At 43.0% G+C, this 22,304-nt stretch overlaps 1 protein-coding gene across 2 annotated transcripts in view; it reads left to right on the forward strand.

Annotated features, from left to right (window-relative positions):
- Positions 1 to 22,304, forward strand: part of ELMOD1 (ELMO domain containing 1) — a 100,629-nt gene that overhangs the window by 27,418 nt on the left and 50,907 nt on the right. For both annotated transcript variants that reach the window (XM_075851587.1, XM_075851588.1), the window contains exon 2: positions 10,403 to 10,491. In XM_075851587.1, coding sequence (XP_075707702.1) covers positions 10,475 to 10,491 — 17 coding nt within the window. In that variant the 5' untranslated portion in view covers positions 10,403 to 10,474. The remainder of the gene's footprint in view (positions 1 to 10,402; positions 10,492 to 22,304) is intronic.

The following is a 22,304-nucleotide window of genomic DNA, read 5'->3' on the forward strand; positions in this document are numbered from 1 at the left end:
GCACCAGAACAAAGCTCAGTATATAATATACAGCCCCAGAACCAAGCTCTGTACATAAATACAGAACCAAGCTCAGTACATATACACAGCACCAGAACAAAGCTCAGTACAGATATACAACACCAGAACAAATACAGCTCAATTTAGGGCAACCCCTGCCATATAGGTTTGTATTGCGTAAGACTACAGCTCCCAGCATGGCCCGAACAATGGTAAGGATATGCTGGGAGTTGCTATTTCACAATAAAAAAAATCATACCACCCATCATTTCGCTGCAGATCATACAGTGACTACAGTACAGATTAGAGTACAGATTAGAGGCAGAATAAACATTACATTAAGTGACTCACCTGTGGCATCTCAGATTCTAGTTATTTTTCTCTTTTCTTCTCCCTCTGGTCCAGACCTCTTCAGGTTCTCACTTTTAAATAATTTCTGCACCTATAAACAAAAGATAAAATTCTCAACACCACTAAATATAATAGCACCATACATTATGTCCCTGATTATAATAGTACCATACACTGTGTCCCACATACACCGTGCCCCATGTAGATAGTGCCCCCATAGAGCCTCTGTAGATAGTGCCCTACATACAGCCCTCTGTAGATAGTGCCCACATATGGACTCCAAATCTGCAAGGCAATAGTGCTAACCACTGAGCCACCATGCTGCCCTACATATAGCTTCCCCTAGATAGTGCCTCACATATAGCCCACCCCTGTAGACTGTGCCCTACATATAGCCACCCTGTTGATAGTGCCCCACAGGTAACCCACCCCTGTATATAGTGTCCCGCATATAGCCCACCCCTGTAGATAGTACCCTACAAATAGCTCCCACTATAGATATTGCTCCACATATAGCCCACCACCTCTGTAGATAGTGGCTCACATATAGCTCCCCCTGTATATAGTGTCCCACATATAGACCACCCTGTAGACAGTGCCCTACATATTACCCCCCTGTAGATAATGCCCCACAGGTTATCCACCCCTGTATATAGCTCTCCCTGTATATAGTGCTCCACATCCCCACATATAGACCCCCCTGTAGATAGAGCCCCCACTGTAGATAATGCCACTCACAGTTTCAGTAGAAAAAAAAAACTTTACATACTCACCCTGATCCCGTTCCCACGCCATCCAGTGGCAATGCAGATCTGCTCTCTTCTGAGCAGGTCTGCTGGAGCTGAATGACGCAAGCGGCGCGTCGTTGAAAAGCGCTGATTGGCAGGGTCAATCAGTGCTTTTCAACCACGGAAGTGGCGCGATGAGGTAGCGTAGTTGAAAGGCGCTGATTGGCGGGGCAAGTCATTTTGCCTCCCGCTAATCAGCGTCATTGTAAGGCGCTGAATGGTCGGGCACGGAACGTGCCCGGCCATTCAGCGCTAATGCATGTATTTGCTATAGACGCAGGTACAATTACTGCAAGAGGGGGTGGCTGTCGCTAGCCCCCGGGGCCCACTCAGGTGCTAGCGATGCCACCGGGCATGAGAGGGCCCGTGCCGCCCAGCCCATAAATGTCAGAGGCTCAGCGGCGCGGGCCCCGTGGTAGCGTCGCTACCGCTGTAGCAGCCATAACGGCTGCTAGCGGTGCCACCGGGCATATGGGGGGCGTGTCGGCGGGTGGCACGGGCCCCCTCATGCCGTGGGCCCCGTAGCAGCGGTAGTTACGCCACTGGGCGCTGGAATTGCAGGTCGGCTGGCCTATTATACCAAACAGCACAAAAAATATTGTGCCATTTCTATAATATCTGCTATGAAAGAATATAGTGCACTCATAGTCCGCTGTATTCATGAGTCTGGTGCTTGAACCACCTCTCCCCACCACCTCGATAATGATTGACAACTGTTGATGTATCTGCCTCTATATACAGTGGCCGTCAATCATCCGTATATTCTGATGACAGATTAACACCCCAATTTAAGGGACTTTCTGGTTTACAAAAGAATTTCAAGTACCCATTTGAGAATTATGAGTTAGTAGATGGGAGTTCCTAGTTCAGATTCTCTATCAATTAGCCAGAGCAGAGAGTTGCTACATAGAGTGTAATTCCTTATTTCCCCTGTGGTGGCACTCCAGAAGTATCAAACTCTCGCTGCCGGGTTTCCCAATAGATTACAGCTGATTGTTGGGGGGTCCTAGCAGCTAACAATCTGTGGGCATCTTATTTTTGGGGGACCCTTCTAAGAAAGAAAAGACAACCCATTTAAAAAGCTACATATAAACTGACAGAAAATAAGAATATGCATTTTTCTTGACCTGTCCCAGGTGTTCAACGTCTTTTCCCCGTGTAGATCAATGCAATCTCAGACAGATCAATGCAGGAGACACAGAATGAAGCAGCTGTTCCCGAGAAAATGTTTTGGTGTTTTTCTTGCTACTTAAATTTCATCGAAAAACTAAATCTATGAAAATAAGAAAATCACATTAGTTACATTTCATTAAAAAAAAACTAAAAAACAGTAAATGGGAAAGTCACATTTTGTTTTTAGATTCAGCACCACCCCTAACTCTTTCTGCCAAGGGCTAGTACAGGGTTTGACAGCATTTGGAGTATACAAAGGGCGTGCATTATACCTGTCAGAATCCAGTAGATCAGACGATACATGATTTCTAGAGACCTGCATCTATCCATACCTCCTTGTCTTCCCTATCTAGATCCAGGCTGGAAAAGTGGTAAATGAGCACCAACTGTTCTCCGTCTGCAAAATGATGTGTATAAATGTAATAGCGTCTTCCAGAAGATGACACGGGAACACACCTAATTGAGCAGTCGTTAAACCCGGGTCGGGGATCTCAACCTCTGCAGGAGTTCCAACCAAGCCGGGCCACTCTAAAGTAACTGCAGACTTTGCAACCTGTCCCAACCATACCGATATGGGTCACTGAGGTGCTACCCTCTACCACACAGTTTCCCCTGTGAAGTATAGAATATTTCCAGGGTATACCAGGTACTTTAAAGGGGAAATGAACTGCGCCTCCGTGGGTCACGGTGGCCGCTACACCACTACTTTCATAGATCCCAACTCCCTCGACCATGTATGTGAAACGTACACGTCGCAAACTATCTGCGCAGCAACACAGACAACGGTATTAGACCACGGAGTGGCACACACACAACACACAATTCTGTCGATCTCGTTAAGAACCTCTCTAAGATGTTGCATCAACATAACTCCTTACATAAAATGCTTAGCAGAACTTATCTCCTTCTCACTGTTGAACAATCAAACGATGGCAGGAACTAAATCACTGACCCTTCTGGCCCACGCATGTAGGGTGGCAGCAGCCAACTGTACAGGTCTCTAGGGGTGGAGGGGTTAAATAAGCTTCCCAAATGATTCCTCCAGGGTTATGTGGGAAAGGTGCCCATCTGGCCTCCAAGCTCTATTTCTACGTACACATAGAAAGTGAATAGAGCAGTGTCCGAACTTGCGCAATATCACTCCATTCACATAGGGCACTCGGGGACCTCCGTTGTCGGGATTGGTTGGGGTCCCAGCATTTGGACCCCCACCGATCATACATCCTGACAACAGAGTCTTTCGTCTGCAAGGCTGTGTGAGGGTGTGCCCTTGCGACTACATCAGTGACCCTCCTTTGGCTTGCATGCTTTCTTCTGCCTCACCCTTTCTCGACACTGCCACCACCTCCTGTAGACACAACAGGGGAAGGGGAGACAAGACATGGGGGTGGGACAAACACAAAAGAAAACTGTACAACAATTTCAAGAGGCAGTTCCAATAAAAGGGGCAGGGTCATCCCTTACCTAGATGTATTATACCTTTAAAGCCCTGTTCACACGGAGGATTTTGCAGGCAGAAAAAATCTGCCTGCACATTCTTGCCGCAAAAAAACGCAGCGAAAAACGCTTTTTCTGCCTCCCATTGATGTCAATGGGAGGTCAGAGGTGGAACACTCCGCTTTTTTCCCCCCGCGAGCGCCTAAAAGCTGTGCGGAAAAGTAACGGCCCTGCCTCCCATTGAAATCAATGGGAGGTGATTTCGGACGTTTTTTTTGGTTCTGATTCCGATGCGGTTTCTGTGTCAAAATCAGCGCCAAAAAACTCCATGTGAACTGGGCCTTATGCTCTATAAGGGCAGAAGTGGCAGAAAAATTAATTATCCCTCTCTGGAGCCACAAAAAAAGTCATTTCTGACTTTGGTTTTATTGAGAAGATATGTAGATCTCCTTAATTTCCCTCTCCTAATTCGACTTTATTCTGTACAAGCCCCAGGAAGAATGCGATTGTAGTGATAAGCGACAGCCAAAGATGTTGATCCCCTAGTTCATTCTGTTATTGTTGCATGAGCGGTCCATCTCGATGTGCGGTTATTATCTGTTTAGACAGATGACTCATGCTCGCCCCTCCTCAGCCACCATTCTCATGGTAGCACAAAAATCAGGTCCCTGAATACTTCTTGCTCTGTCACAACAATTACATCCCTGCCGAAATAGAGTTTGTAGATAGTTACTTGAGCATAATGCAAGAAAACAACTGAACTAGACACGTGTCCTTCTCAACCGGACGCTTACTTTTGTAATACACGTACAGATAGGTGTATATCCCTGGGGGCAGTCATTGGTTGTTGGGAAAAACGTACACTATTATTAAGTAATATAGCATACTGATTTATTATTGAGCTCAACGTAAGCTGTATAAATCCTTTTGCAGTGAGCCGACCCCTTGTGGTTTCAGAATTTCGATAATCCCTACTTTGGACAGTCACTACTGATCCCTTGACAATAAGCAGATCACAAATGTCCCTATTCTGGAACCTCTAGTGATCAGCTGTAATGTGTGGGGGAACCTGGCAGTAAGTGTTTAATATCCCTGCAGCACCATTACAGGTGGAATTAAGCATTACACAGTGTCCATTCATATCAATGGATTGTGCAACGCAGGACAGGTCCTCCAGAGCAAGAGTTTCTCTTTGTTACCGCTCTTCACTCTGGTCAAGAAATGAGGATCCTGAACCGAGGAGACTACTCTATTTACTCCGAACTCTCTAATAGGGTGTATGAAAATCTTTTTTTCTAAACTGGACAACCCCTTTAACTGGATGGTTGTGTGAAAGGAAGCAGGAGAACGCTATCAGAAAATCAGAACTCCAACCACAATCCTTGACATATTTACATAGTTACATAGTTACATAGTTAGTACGGCTGAAAAAAGACACATGTCCATCAAGTTCAACCAAGGGAAGGGAAAAGGGAAGGAAAAATTTCTACACATAGGAGCTAATATTTTTTTGTTCTAGGAAATTATCTAACCCTTTTTTAAAGCCATCTACTGTCCCTGCTGTGACCAGCTCCTGCGGTAGACTATTCCATAGATTCACAGTTCTCACTGTAAAGAAGCCTTGTCGCCTCTGCAGCTTGAACCGATCGACATATCTGCATAGATTTGCCTGCTTCACGAGCGCACCTCGGCCACGGTGCGTCCGCAATGTGAGAAACCTGCCTTTTATTTTTATTATTATTATTATTATTATTAATAACCACTAAACCACCCTAGACCTCCGGGGATTTAAGATACGTGTGCGCGGTGCGTCCACGAAGTTAGAATTCAGCCTTGTCGTTTTAATGTTTATTTATTATTAGTTTCAATAATTGTTGACCATTAAACCACCTCAGACCTCCAGGGATATTCGGAACATGGATAATGGATATCAATATTAACCCATCCATCACCCTAGATCACCAGAAATACTAGAGCTACTATAGACCCCCCCCAGGGATATTTTAAGGAGTATTTTCACTGACCCCTAATCCACCCTATATAAAAGTCTGTGATCTAGTGCTGTGAGTATAATCAGTGGTGGAGGAGAAAGGAGAGGAATTTTGTCATTAATTTTGTGGTTGACACCAATGCGTTTTGAGACCCCCTTTAAAAACCCTACAACTAGTATGTGTGCCTCACAATACATTTTCAATCATGATTCATCAGATTAGATATTTTATGTCACAATGACATGGTTACGATCAGGACATTTCCATTAGGCACAACAGACTAATACCAATGGATGGCCATTAAGAATGGGGCGCCTAACCCTCAGGGTCAGGGTTGTATTATAATTTACGTTGGTGCAATAGTCTCCATTCAAAACTTCTATGCATGTGATGTAGCTCTCCGAGGGAAGTAATGATATAAGAACACTTGGTTGTACTTCTCTTCATCATTTCCTGTAAAAGTTAGGATATTTATGGAGTTCTGCCCTATTATATATTATAAATCTCCTAATGATTCTAACTATATCAGTTGATCGTGTTGATAATTTCCTTTTTCCATAGATGTAAGAGCTATTGCTATGATGGCTTATTATTGGCTGTATTGTAAATGTACACCTTTTATACTCAAGAGCTGCATTCACAATTCTGTTGTTATTGGAAACCGTTTAAGAGCTTGTCATCAGACACACCCCTAACAGTTTAGCTGAGCTACTGTAACGCAGGGGAACAGTTTGTATTATTTACAGTACATCAAATTACTGTACAATACGTGGTGTACAGACTAAGGCCCCATGCACACGGCCGTGCCCGTAATCATAGCCCACGATTGTGGGCACGTTCTGTAAAATACGAAAAATAGGACATGCTCCATAATTCCCGGCACGGTTCTACGGCATGAACACCCATTCGTAGCGCTTTGGAAAGTTGTCCGCGGCCAATAGAACCAAATGGGTCCGTAAAATCGCGGACCGTACTACGGTCCGGGGTTTTACGGTCGTGGGCATGGGGCCTAAGGGGGTAATTTATCAACCTTTTCTATGCCAGCACTTCCTCCCCTTTTCCTTTCATCCTATTTTGTCTGATATTGCAATTAGAACGAAGAAATATACTGTATAAATAATTCTTCTCCTCACTGTCCTGTGTTTGTCTGTAAGACAACTGGCTGCAGCAGGAGTTTCCCCGCTCTGCCCTGTCTGCAGTAGGACACACATATCCTTTACTAAGTCCCGCCCCTCATCCATTCATTAGCCGAAAATGGAAAAGATCAGCAGGGAATTAACAGCTATATGCTCTGTAGAATTTCGACAAACTATTTATTTCAGAAACATATAGAAAATACTGAATACTGACTGTAAAGGATCTGCCAGACACAGCTTCTGTGTCGACGCCCGTCGGTAATCAGTCTGCACCTGCTCCTATGTCTGTGAGACTGACTCCATCTTCCACCACTCAGGATGGCAGGCTTAGGAGTGGGAGAGCCTATCACAGCCTGGCCAGACGGAGCTAGCTCCCGCCCACTGTCTATTTATACCTGCCTTTCCTGTTCCTCCTTTGCCTGTGATTCTGCTCTGCTTGTTTCCTGGCTCTGCTGCTGCTTGAACTACTGATCCTCTGCTTGTACTGACCTTGGCTTACTGACCACTCTCCTGCTCAGCATTTTGTACCTCGTGCACTCCTGGTTTGACTGGCTGTGGCGGAATGGGTCCAACCTGCCTCCCTGAAGGCGTTACAGTGCTTCCTGGGGTTCGCTAATTATTAAAGGAGATTTATTGCTAACTTCTCAGTCATCGCTAAGCCTCTTACAGATCTCACTCGCAAAGGTGCTGATCTCCTCCACTGGCCTCCTGAGGCTGTCCAGGCTTTTGAGGTCCTTAAGAAGTGCTTTATCTCGGCCCCAGTGCTGGTTCAGCCCAACCAAATGGAGCCATTCATCGTGGAGGTTGACGCCTCCGAGGTGGGAGTGGGTGCTGTCTTGTCCCAGGGTACCAGGTCCCTCACCCATCTCCGTCCCTGTGCCTACTTCTCCAGGAAGTTTTCGCCCACTGAGAGTAACTATGATATTGGCAACCGCAAACTCTTTGCCATTAAATGGGCATTTGAAGAGTGGCACCACTTCCTGGAGGGGGCTAGGCACCAGGTAACGGTCCTTACCGACCACAAGAATCTGGTTTTCCTAGAATCTGCCCGGAGGCTAAACCCGAGACAAGCTCGATGGGCGTTATTTTTTACCAGATTCAACTTTTTGGTCACCTATAGGGCTGGGTCTAAAAATATTAAGGCTGATGCACTGTCGCGTAGCTTCATGGCCAGCCCTCCTTCGGAGGAAGATCCTGCTTGTGTTTTGCCTCCAGGTATAATCATTTCCTCTATTGATTCTCATTTAGTCTCCGAAATTGCGGCTGATCAAGGTTCTTCTCCCGGGAACCTTCCTGAGAACAAGCTGTTTGTTCCCCTGCAACTCCGGCTAAGGGTACTTAGGGAAAATCATGACTCTGCACTATCTGGCCATCCAGGCATCCTGGGTACCAAGCACCTCATTGCCAGAAACTACTGGTGGCCTGGGTTGCTTAAAGACGTTAAGGCCTACGTCGCCGCTTGTGAAGTTTGTGCTAGGTCCAAGACTCCCTGGTCCCGACCAGCGGGCTTACTATGTTCTTTGCCCATTCCCCAGAGACCTTGGACCCATATCTCCATGGATTTTATCACCGATTTGCCTCCATCTCAAGGCAAGTCGGTGGTGTGGGTTGTAGTAGACCGCTTCAGTAAGATGTGCCACTTTGTGCCTCTCAAGAAACTACCCAATGCTAAGACGTTAGCTACCTTGTTTGTCAAACACATCCTGGGGTTCCTGTCAAAATTGTTTCTGACAGAGGGGTACAATTTGTTTCATTGTTTTGGAGAGCCTTCTATAAAAAGTTGGAGATTGATCTGTCCTTCTCCTCGACCTTCCATCCTGAAACTAATAGCCAAACTGAGAGGACTAATCAGTCTCTAGAACAATATTTAAGGTGTTTTATCTCTGACTGTCAATATGATTGGGTCTCCTTCATTCCCCGAATTTTCCCTTAATAACCGGGTCAGTAACACGTCAGGGGTCTCCCCTTTTTCTGTAATTTTGGGATTAATCCACGGTTCTCCTCCGTTTCACCTGGTAGTTCCAACAATCCCGAGGTAGAGGTCGTTCATCGGGAACTGTGCACAGTCTGGACCCAGGTTCAGATAGAAGACGTTCTGCTAACCCCTTGTTTGTGGTCGGGGATCTGGTGTGGCTATCTTCAAAAAATGTGCGCCTTAAAGTCCCGTCCAAGAAGTTTGCTCCCCGGTTTATAGGGCCGTACAAGGTCATTGAAGTCCTTAACCCCGTCTCCTTCCGACTGGAGTTGCCCCCGTCTTTTCGAGTACACAACGTGTTTCATGCCTCCCTCCTTAAACGCTGCTCCCCGTCCTTGGCTCCCTCGAGGAAACCTCCGGTCCCTGTTCTCACCCCTGAGGGGGTAGAATTCGAGGTGGCCAAGATTGTGGACAGCAGGATGGTCCAAGGCTCCCTCCAGTACCTGGTCCATTGGAGAGGATACGGGCCTGAGGAGAGGACTTGGGTACCTAAAAAAGCTGGGTAACAACTATGGGAGCTTAACTGGTGACTTTGAAGATGGCACCTAGCTTTCTCTGAAACTGATACAACTGAATAGAGGTTTTAACAACTATATATGTAAAATGGAGTCATATTATATCATACTATATTTATGAATATTACACTATTACCAGTTAAATGGATACGATTCTTACGATACTGCAGTTAATTTCACCTTGGATGGTGCTACTATGTGTGCAGAACATTTGGAAATTAGATTCATGTTCCCAGAGGAAATAATTGACATCTATTTTACCTCATTAGGTTAAATGCCGGTCGTCTGTGTTTTTTTTTTACTTCAGTAAGCCATAATTGAAACCCGCTATTGACCAACCATCAGTTCTCCGAAATCCCTCCGGTCTATTTGTGCTTGATACGTTATGTCTTAAACATTGATGTGAAGTAAATTATATGCAGTCTTGGCCGGTTTTATAGAAAATGGGGCACTAGGCAACAAACACTGTTGGGCACTTGACCATTTTTAGGTATTTCAAAAGTTAGATATAGATAAGATGCAGTAGGCTCTGTTCACACTGTGTTTGCAGAGTATGTTGGAGGTATATGTCAGGAAAGTATACCATGAAAAAAAGTATACCACGACTTACTTCTGAAATGGGCTTGTCATGTCGAGGTCACCCTTTTAATGCATACAGATGTAGCAGAGCTGAGTTAGTCATTTATCTGTTTCTTTTGTTCCCTGTGATGGTCTACTAGGTTTACATGCAGTCCTGTTCAAAACCACTGATAGCACATCACACTACCACACAACATTGTGCCTCCTGACAAATTCAGCTCTGCTGTATCCGTACATTATTCTCTTTATATTTGACCTGATATGTTAGTGTGATGGTTTCAGGTAAATGCTAAATATAGGGAAAATGAAATAGCATGTAAAGTGGGAGAGGAAATCAAAATATGAATACTTATGTAAATAAGGATGAAGGCAAATAATTAATGTTCACAGAATAGCTGGCGCGGAGAATGAGCCATTTTCTGTCTTCTTAACTCTCTTCCCTGCTGATTCTTTTCAGATTCTGCCGGCACGAGTCGATTATCAGGAAAATTGCTGAGGATTCTACGCTTGGATTGCTGAGGCGTCAACAATGAAGCACTTCATGAAGTGAGTAATTGCCTCTGTGTGTTTATTTTAACAATACGAGGTTATTCAAGTTGTACCTGTTGCCTACGCAGAGTGGAGGCAGCCATTTTGTGGGTGTTAAGAGCTACATCGTCGCTGCGGCATGGCACGCGTTATCCCGTGTTCTTCCACAAAAAGAACTTGTATCTTTTTGATTTTTTTTCCTCCATGTAGATAACCGTAGTACATGAAAAGCTTGCAGGTGTACTTGCCAACATTAAAATACCCAAATTCGATCATTTAAACCCCAATTTTCCATCCAGGAACACTCCCAAAACCATAGAAACGCCCACTTTTAATACAGATTTGCATAACCCCACCCATTTGTGATCTGGTACGCAGAATATTCCCGCCAAAATCGGGACCGTTGGCAAGTAATGTTAGGCCTTATTTGCATCACGTTTTTTTGGCCTTTGTTTAGCGTATAAGCCAGGAAAAGCTCCCGACGTATAAACTAAACGTAGACTGTGACGGATGACAGCAGTGAACTAGAATGATATCAGTTTAACATATACGTCATGAACCTCCATCAGCTTTCCATGATGTACATGTTAAACACATGACGTAATAGCCTATGGGTGATGGATGTCACTGTCATTCGTCACAGGCGTCCATGCCATGGGCTATTATGGCGTCCGTTTAACGTATGCATCATAAAAAGCTATTGAAAAGCCCATGATGTATACGTTTAATGGATGCCTGGGACGAATGCCATACACTGGCATACATCACACATAAACGTACATGTTTTCTGGGCGGTATACGTTTATTTGCAGGATCCCGTTGGATGGAATAAAAGTCTACTACGACGCTACATGACGTATATTAGCCGATCAGGGGCCGGGAGCACAGTCTTTTGGTCTCCTTCGGGCTTGTGGACACCTTTCGACACGTCAAGTGTGTACATTGGGAACTTTAAGCATGGAATGCAAATAATGTGCGTGTAACTGCCCGTCTCCATCTTTGTGGCGGAATACGCCACAGAAACCACGTCAAGAAGTGACATGTAACTTTTGTTTTTAAAATAATAGAAGGCTTTTTACGAGGGTAATTCCGCTGCAGATAATGCGTCGGAATTTAGCGTTAAAATTCTGCCATGTGAACAGGGCCATAGATTTTCCCATAGGAAGTGATGGCATATGGCCAGGATATATCATCACTTATTGAATAATGGGGATCTCCCCACCAAACCTTAGAATGAAGTTCCCACAGCGTTAGCCCAGCCTCTATTCACTATCAGCAAACATAGATCTTAAAAATGGTGAGGACCATTTTCAAGATTTCTATTTGCTGTTAGTGACTGGAGGCTAAGAATCTGTACAGACCTAATTCTGTTCATAGCTGAGAGTCTGCTACAATTGTCTCCAGTCTTGGTAATGCAACTTAGACTCCAGGCTGACACACTGTGTTACTGATGTTAACAAACTATCAGGACAGGGAGGTTTGTGTTACTTCACTCACAGAAGATTGCCTAGTCTGGATACAATAAAAACAAATTCTCAGCTGTGAGAAATATTGGGGCTGGGCAGATTTTAAATGTTTCCATTCATTGACCGAAAGCGGAGATCTTGAAAATTGTGAGATATTGAACCACAAAGTATGCTAGAGAGTTAAAAAATGAGTTGTTATAAAACTATTACAATTTTACTCTCCTACTCGATCTGGCATCGGGCCTGGAGAGCCTGCGACTACACACTTGGCTTTCGCAACTGTAGTACACTTAGCGAGTTTCGTGCACCGATCCTGTTAATACTTGCTGGGGGTTGTATGGTTACCTTGGCAACTGTATTGTCTGCGTGCAGTTGTGGCTCAGATCAGATCGGCCGAGTGAAAAGGGTATGTTCCCACGGCAGCGTCCGATACGCCTGAAATTACGGATCTGTTTTCAGGTGAAAACAGCTCCTGAATTTCAGACGTTTTTCCATGTGCAGCCGTTTTTCGCGGCGTCATTACGGACATAATTGGAGCTTTTTTTCTATGGAGTCAATGAAAAACGTCTCCAATTAGTGACATGCACTTCTTTGACGCGGGCGTCTTTTTTACGCGCCTCCTTTTGACAGCGGCGCGTAAAAAAAAAGGCTGTCTGCACAGAACATAGTAAAACCCATTCAAATGAATGGGCAGATGTTTGCCGACGCTTTGGAGCCGTATTTTCGGGCGTAATTCCAGGCGTAAAACGCCGGAATTACGTCCGTAAATAGGGCGTGTGAACATACCCTTATATTGGAGGGACACTTTAAGCTTTATTTACATAAAACTGAAGAAACCCTTTAAGGAGTCTAAATAAAAATTGTATCAAGAAATTGTGTAATCCAAATTTTATTTTTTTTTTTTTTTTTAAATAATGCAATATTATATCAAAGACAAGTGCTTAAAGGGTAATGTAACGTTCGACAAACTTCTGACATGTCATAGTGACATGTCAGAAGTTTGGATTGGTGGGGGTCCGAGCACTGAGACCCCCACCAATCGCTAGAATGAAGTGGCAGAAGTGCTCGTGTGAGCGCTCAGCCGTTTTGTGTCTGTTCGGCTTTTTCCCCCAAAAAATGTATAGAAAGTCTATGAGTCCGTACTCCGATACATCGGCTTTCCGGAAAAAGCCGAACAGACACAAAGCGGCTGAGCGCTCACACGAGCGCTTCTGCCGCTTCGTTTTAGTGATTGGTGGGGGTCTCAGTGCTCGGACATTCACAAGAGAGCCCCAACCCCCTCATTCAGCTAATCGAGGGGATGCGGGATACCAAAAATCTGTGCCTCTCCTAAGAAATGTCACCAATATTAATGTCCCGGAAAACCCTGTAAAAAAAATATTCATATTTCAAAGAGAGATCCTAAAATTTATAGTGCCTGTGATTCTGTAAAGCGAACAGCAGGATGAATGGAACGCCACAGTCATCTAATAAGCACAAAGCAATTTCTACTAAAACATATTTGAGCTACATAAAAAAAGATGACTGTCCATGAAATAGAAAAATCGACATAAAAGCCTTCGGCAGAATTGAAAATAGTATGTTTACATAAAGTGCTATGAAGCTGATAACTTTGATAAGATTGAGATGTATTTAGGTAAATTATAATTTTAGTGGAGTCTGTGATCTCGGACCACCACATTTCCAGAATAAAAAGGCTTATTTAGCGAGTACAACTTCTTTGATACTGCTTAGATGTTTCTGTTACTGGAACTCTATCACAACATCAAACGTCACAGAAGCTACAGGGGCATGACTATTTGAGTAACTTACCCACAATTGACAGATGGGGTGAGAAGGCGAGTATAGAGCAGGGGAGTGTCTGTATATGCTTTTGCATGTGTGTGACCGGGTGACCAAATATAGTTCTCCATAGCCTCCAAAATGGCCGATGAGGGTTGTAACTTCTAATCCTTAATGACTGCTCAGGAATAGCAGCTCTATAAAGTGAAAGACTGTGTAGACAAAGAGAAGTGGAACATTCACAATCCTATGTAGAAAAACTTCAGTCCTAAGCACTGATCTTGGGTATTATAGCGGCAGGAGGTGGGGTTGCTTCCATATGGTTGTGCATTGACATGGGACACATACCTAGGAGTCCACATGGATATTCCACATCTGTGCATTTAAGGCTTCGTTCACATCTGCATCATGGCTCCGAGAATGGGTTCCGTCTGTGCTTTTCCGTCAGGGGAACACATGAATGGAACCCTGACTGAAAAAATGGAAACCACAGGTTTGCATCACTGTTGATTTCAATGATGACGGATCCGGTGCAAATGGTTTCCATTTGTCACTGTTATTTAAGGGTTACGTCGTTTTGATGGAATCAATACCATAGTCGACTGCGCTTTTCATTCCGTCAAAACCCGTAAACAATGGTGAGAAACGGAAACCATTTGCACCAGATCCGTCACCATTGAAATCAATGGTGATGCAAACGTAAACCTATGGTTTCCATTTTTTTAGTCAGTGTTCCGTTCATGGGTTCTTCTAACGGAAGTCCTGACGCAGATGTGAACGAAGCCTAAATACGTCCTTGTGTGCATTATACTGGATATTCATTAAGGAGAGACCTGTAAATAAAAACTGTGCCCTACTTGCATAAACATCATTCTGGGGCACAGAATTTCAACAGTGAGTTTGTTAGAAAAGTAGAGCATTCTAAAATCAAACAAAACACAGCTAAAAGTATAGTTCTACATTATTATGATATGCCATCAATGTCTGATCGTTGACGGTCCGACCTCTGGGAGCTGGAGCTGCAATGCTTGGGAAAACACTGCGACACTTTCCATCTGGCACTGTGTGAAAACGGCAATATATGATAATATATGTGATCAATGTTAGGTCCACAATTAACGTACACACTGCGGATTTTCATTGCGGAAAATCTACAGCGTAATACAGTAGCAGCAGAGTGGATGAGATTTGAACAAATCTCATCCACACGCTGCGTAAAAAATAAGGCGAAAAAAAGTTCATACAATGACCTGTGGTACGGTTTTAATCTGCAGCATTTCCATTTATGCTTTGGAATTGCTGCTTTTCAGTTGCGTGTTTTCCCCATTGATTTCAATGGGGAGGTAAAACCCACAACAAATAGGAGATGTTGCGATTTTTGCGGCGGAAAATCTGCCATTCTATACTTCTCCATCCACGCCGGCATCCGGGGATGACGTTTTATTCCATGTGACTGTTGCAGCCAACGGTATCTCAGGAGGCCGGGCTGCACAGTCAACAGAGGGACCCGTTGCCATGACTATGTAGACCGGGGTAAGTATTGGATTTTTTTTTAACCGCTGTTTTCTGTAGCGGACATTCCGCCCAAAAAACTGAACAACAATTTGGTGCGGTTTTTCAGCTGGAATTCCCTGTGGGTTTCAGGGCGGATACGCTGTGTACTTTTATATGGCCTTAGTGGTTAATTATAATGGCTAACAAGCCAGGTTGGAATAATTATAAAGGATACACCTGTGCTCTATACCAGCGGTTCTGGATGCAAGGTTGTCCACTGGCACATAAAGGAGTAATTTGCATAGCTCCACCTACTGTCTTAAAATGAGACATAATCCCTTATTTCTTGACATGTAAATTCCATTTTCTTTAAAGGAAACCTGTCACGTTGAAAATCCAGTGCAATCTGCAGGCAGCCTATTAGAGCGAGAGTAGGCGAGAAGATTGATATTTTGTTTTGTAGCAGAAGATTAAGTATAACTTGTTGTTTATATATTTATACCTCTGTTCACTCCGGGCTTAGGAGTCCAGTGGGCGGTCCTACTCATTGATTGACAGCCTGGTCTGTATGAGTGTGAATCCAGAGACTACTGTCTATATATATATATATATATATATATATATATATATATATATATATATATATATATTCATATCATTCTGCTTCTCTTCCCCTGCTCTATAATATGATTGGACTCTATTTTAAACATGAAAGGTTTCCTTTGAAGACAATGTTTTTTCGATTTCCTAGATTAGGGCATTTGGTTCCTTTAAATGGGCTATATGAAATTAAAATAAAAGCCAAATTTTTTTTCCCCTTAAAAACAGCGCCACTCTGGTCCATAGGCTGATTTTGTCATTGCAGATCAGTCCTGTTTAAATGAATGGGGCTGAATTGTAATACCAGAGGCAGTGCATGGACAAGAGTCGCGCTCTCATATATAAAAATTAAAAACCTAAACCAAAAAATCTTTAACCAAGGCTAAATTCACAAACAAATCTCATCCACACGCTGCAGAAAAAAATCTGCTGAGAAAATGTGCATAAATTGTCCTGCGGTGCAGAATTGTAATCCGCGGCATGTCAATTTATGCTGCAGAATCGTTGCACTTTTGTTGTGGTTTTTCCTCATTGAGTTAATTGTGGAGGTAAAAACCGCAAGAAATAGCTAATGTTGCGTTTTTGTGCAAATCCGTTGTAAAAATTGCAAATTTCATTTAAAAAAATTTCATTTAAAAAAAAGTCCATACTTCCCTGGCATTACCGTAGTGACGGCTTGTTACATAGTTACATAGTTACATAGTTTGTACGGTTGAAAAAAGACACATGTCCATCAAGTTCAACCAAGGGATGGGGAAGTGGGATAGGAAAGGGGAAGTAAAATATGTCTACACATAGCAGTTAATATTTTTTTGTTCTAGGAAATTATCTAAGCCTTTTTTAAAGCCATCTACTGTCCCTGCTGTGACGGCTCCTGTGGTAGGCTATTCCATAGATTCACAGTTCTCACAGTAAAGAAGGCTTGTCGCCTCTGCAGGTTGAACCTTTTTTTCTCCAGACGGAGGGAGTGCCCCCTTGTTTTTTGAGGGGGTTTTACATGGAACAGGATTTCACCATATTTTTTGTATGCGCCATTCATATATTTATATAAGTTAATCATGTCCCCCCTTAGTCGTCTTTTCTCAAGGCTAAATAGGTTTAGTTCTTTTAATCTTTCCTCATAACTTAGATTCTCCATGCCCCTTATTAGCTTCGTTGCTCTTCTTTGTATTTTTTCCAACTCCAGGGCATCCTTTCTATGAACTGGAGCCCAGAACTGGACTGCATATTCTAGATGAGGCCTCACTAATGCTTTGTAAAGTGGTAATATTACATCCCTGTCCCGCGAGTCCATGCCTCTTTTGATACACGACAATATTTTGCTGGCCTTTGAAGCAGCTGATTGACACTGCATGCTGAAACTTAGTTTATGATTTACAAGTACACCCAGATCCTTCTCAACAATTGACTCCCCCAGTGTAGCTCCCCCTAGGACATATGATGCTTGCAGGTTTTTCGTACCCAGATGCATAACTTTACATTTATCTACATTAAACTTCATTTGCCAAGTGGACGCCCAAACACTTATTTTGTTTAAATCTGCCTGCAATTCACAAACATCTTCCATAGTCTGAACTATATTGCATAGCTTGGTGTCATCTGCAAAAATAGAAATAATCCCATCCTCTATATCATGAATAAATAAGTTGAATAATAGTGGTCCCAGCACTGAACCCTGGGGTACACCACTTATTACCGGTGACCATTCAGAGAAGGAATCATTGACCACAACTCTCTGGATACGGTCCTTGAGCCAATTCTCAATCCAATTACAAACTATACTTTCTAAACCTATAGTCCTTAATTTACCCATTAGATGTCTATGAGGGACAGTGTCAAATGCCTTTGCAAAGTCCAAAAACACTATATCCACAGTGGCCCCTCTGTCTAGGCTTCTGCTTACCTCTTCATAAAAACAAATCAGGTTGGTTTGACAGCTTCTGTCCTTTGTAAAACCATGCTGGCTGTCACTTATAATACTATTTATTGTCACATAATTCTGTATATAGTCCCTCAATAGCCCCTCAAACATTTCCCCCACAATTGATGTTAAGCTTACTGGTCTATAATTACCCGGCGAAGACCTAGTGCCCTTTTTGAAAATAGGCACCACATTTGCCCTGCGCCAGTCCCTTGGCACTATACCACTCATGAGAGACTCTCTAAATATTATGAAGAGGGGGACAGAAATAACTGAACTAAGCTCTTTAAGAACTCTAGGGTGTAACCCATCTGGTCCCGGGGCCTTGTGTACATTTATTTTATTTAATTTAGCTTGGACCATATCTACATTCATCCAATTCAGTATATCAACTGATATATTAACAGCACTGGCACCGGCTACATCAGCTGCTCCTTCTTCTGTTGTATATACAGAGCGGAAGAACCCATTTAGTAACTCTGCCTTCTCTTGATCCCCTGTGACCAACTCCCCATTACCATTATCTAGGGGTCCTACATGTTCAGACCTTGGCTTTTTTGCATTTATATGCTTGAAGAATTTTTTAGGATTTGTTTTACTATCCTTGGCCACCTGCCTTTCATTTTGTATTTTTGCTGATTTTATTACATTTTTACAGATTTTATTAAGCTCTTTATATTTTACAAAGGCTGCAGCTGTACCCCCAGATTTGTATTTTTTAAATGCCCTTTTTTTGTCATGTATTGCCCCTTTCACAGAATGTGTAAGCCATGTGGGGTTTAATTTGAGTCGTTTATACTTGTTACCTGTAGGAATAAATTTTGCACTATAATTACCCAAGGTAGATTTGAAAATCTCCCATTTATCATTTGTTCCATTATTGGACATTAGTTCTTCCCAGTCTATGTCCTGAATTGCCGCCCTCATCCTGGGGAAATTGGCTTTCTTAAAATTAAATGTTTTTGCCCTCCCAGCCTGCGTTTGTTTTTTACAGTATAGGTAAAATGTAACTATATTATGATCACTGTTACCGAGGTTTTCACGAACATTGACATTCCCAACAAGATCTGCATTATTAGAAATGACCAGATCCAACAGAGCTTCACCTCTAGTCGGGTCTTCCCCAGGCTGTTCTCCGTGCTGCTGTCTTCCTGGGATGATGTTTTATCCCATGTGACTGCTGCAGCCAATCACGTACTGTAGCTATGGCAACGCCAATGATGGAAGTATTCGTTTGTTTATTTCTGCCTTCCGCAACGGCGATTCCGGATAAAAATCTTCCCCAGAATTTGCGGTCTTTCGGCCAGAATACCCTGCGGTTTCTAGATTGGATTTACTCCGTACTTTTCTGCAGCGTATGCGACCTGTGCGATCATACCCTTAAAGAGCTTTTTCCAACCTTTAAAGATCAGGTTAAACCGTCTGAAATTGTAAAAAAAGAATTCTAGTATACTTACTTTTTAAATTCGGAGCTGTACCCACAGCACGTGTCACTGGGCGCCCTGATACCTATTCTCTTTGAAGTACAATAATGTGTCGTCCAGTGCCACGTGGGCGTCACTTAGGAAACATTACTGGCAATCTGGGAACACCTCCAATTTTATTTTCTATTTTTATAGGGATCAGAAAACCCGTTCAACCTAATATCTGTTATCCGTGGTGGTCACGTTTGTAAGTCTCATGAGAAATGACTGAATTAGGCCCCATTCACATCGCGTTTGTGCTATCCGCCGAGCGAATACGTTTTTAAACACTTAAAAAGTATTGAAACGTATACCTCGGCGTATACATAGACTATAATGGGTCAAAATAACATCCGTTTGGTTTATGTTTATCATGGTTTACGTTGGGATACTGTTTTTTGAACGTACTGAAAAGCGTAGTCTGCTACGCTATTTTGTACTTCAAAAAAAGATACGCGACGTGACGCTATTTTTAGCATTGATCTCAATGGACGACGTATGCAAACATAATGCTATACATCTGTATCCGTTCACATGCAGTAAATCCGTTTTTTTTTCTGTCATTGTTCGCTTTTAAAAAAAAATGATGTTTTTTAGGTAAAAAAAACAGAGAAACGTATACCGACTTATGAGTATACGCTAAACATACACGCTATAAAAAATACAGACGTAAATAGAAAATGGTACACGTTTGTATAAGTTTTCAATGGCCGCGTTTTTATAAAAAAAAACCATATACGCTTGGTGGATAGCACAAATACGATGTGAATGGGGCCTAAGGCTCTGTTCACACTGGCGTCATGTCAGGTTTCGGTGTAGTGTGCTTCTTAGATTCTCCCCAGTAAAGAAAAAATGGAACCCGTGACACCCATGTGAATAGAGATTTTCACACAAGACTACTCAGGGACGTCTATCTCCATACAAAGCAGCACATTTAGGGTATGTTCACACGGCTTATCTTCAGCCGTTTTTCGGGCAGTAAACGCCCGAGAAATGGCTGAAAAATCACAAGCAGAACGCCTCCAAACATCTGCCCATTGATTTCAATGGGAAAAACGGCGATCTGTTCCCACGGGCCATTTTTTATGCGGCTGTTTTTCAAAACGGCCGTGTAAAAAAACAGCCGCAAAAAAGAGGTGCATGTCACTTCTTCAGCCGTTTTTGGAGCCGTTTTTCATAGACTCTATAAAAAAACAGCTCCGAAAACGGTCTTAAAAAACGCAGCGAAAATCGTGAGTGGCTTAAAAAACTTCTAAAAATCAGGAGCTATTTTCCCTTGAAACCAGCTCCGTATTTTCAGACGTTTTTGAGTTTGTGTGTGCACATAGCCTTACAATGAATTGTGTATATTTCTATCATCTATACATTGTCTGGTATTTTTCGTGTCGTACGGTTGCCATAATAAAAATCAGATGGAATAATGAGCATCAAAAACAACATGGCAGAGCGTTTACCATAACAATTCAATAAAGATGACCCCAGACGACGTAATACTGATGTGTACACAGACAAGTACATTGATTAGAATAAGCCCAGATGTAATAAGGGAACGCTTCTCCGAGATGATCCGGTATTTGTTAGATGAAGTTAATATGCAAGCAGCACAATCCTCTTAGCGTCGTGCCTGTCGGTATGATGAACCTGATGAAGAGGACGTGAACGCTATGTTGCCATGGAGATTCTTTTGCAGATTCCAGAGGTGAGAGTCTGAGATAGCTGCGTGCACGAGGGAGCGAGAAAAAAAAAATGAAACTTATCCAAACCACCAGAGTCCCATACATCCAAGCAAGATGCGGAAAATACAAGTCTACAGCAATGAGCAAAATAGAATTCAAATAGTGCGGCAGACATGGATACTAGAGCCTCTATTGCGGCAGACGATTTAAAGGGCTATTCCTTTAATAACAGTTTAAGGCCCCCCGCGCACTTGCGTATTCGCTGCAGAATTTACATCCAGATTTACTGTGTGGAAATTCCACAGGATTTTCGCAACATAAATTGACATGTTGCAGATTCAGTATCCCCACCGCAGGTCATTTTCCGCGCGTCTCTTCTGCTGTTTTTTTTTTTTGCAGCGCGTAGATGATTTGTTCTTATCTCATACACTTTGCTTCTACTGTAGAATTTCTGCACTGAAAATCCGGATGGAAATTCTGCAGCAAATATGCAATGTGTGCAGGGGGACTTAAACTGTTATTTGGCGTAACATTGGCGAGGGAACAAATACTCATAGATATTTGTAGGGTTGTGTTCACATCTGTATTGGAAGCTCTGTCAGGATCCTCCGTCGCAGATCCGGTGAAAAAGGATGGACACCCTGGCAGAAACACGATGGAACCCAAAGTCAATGGGTTCTGTTGGTACTTGCGAGGCCTCAAGCTGTGTAACTTCTGCGATCTGGCGAGAGCAGGCACATTCAGCTTAGAATGGCCATTGGGTACGGGAAATGTCCGTGATGCAATGTCTCCCGTGTTCAGTTTTTTCTACTCCTTTCGTTCCTCTGATGGAACAGAAGAACGGAATACCTTAGTGTAGATGTGAACGAAGCCTAAGATGGTCTTATCTGTATCAGTTCTGAATAAAATACATTGGGACCCTTGCGACATGTCTGAGTCACATTCCCACTGCAATTACGTGAAAGATGCCAACTCAAAAAATAAATAAAAATTGATATATAAAGTAAGATTCCATTAATCCGGAAGCAACTTGACACAATAGAAGCCAGATTATTATATATCCCAAATTATTAAACAGTCATAAAAAAATATATAAAAGTTTCTTACAAGGGTAGAGGACTTAAAGAAAGAAAGCCCAAAATACTGTGTTAACTAGGTCATATACGCTGAAATGGTTTACTGACATGAATAGCGCTGTCTCCCTGATTCCAACGCTGTTTTTCTTTCTTTCCTCAACCCCCCCCCCCCCCCAGTTCCAGAGATATGGCCGACTGTCGTGTTGGCTCCCTCTATGCTAATTTGCAGTGCTCAGCCAACAGGGCGTGAACTACCCTCAAGCTGCCTCGCACTGATTAGTCAACATCAGAGGCAGTAAAGCTAGCTCCGCCCTGTTGGCTAACTACAGCAAATTAGCATATAGGGAGCCAAC

The sequence above is a fragment of the Rhinoderma darwinii genome, chromosome 2, assembly GCF_050947455.1.
Source record: "Rhinoderma darwinii isolate aRhiDar2 chromosome 2, aRhiDar2.hap1, whole genome shotgun sequence".
NCBI classification, from domain to species: Eukaryota; Metazoa; Chordata; class Amphibia; order Anura; family Rhinodermatidae; genus Rhinoderma; species Rhinoderma darwinii.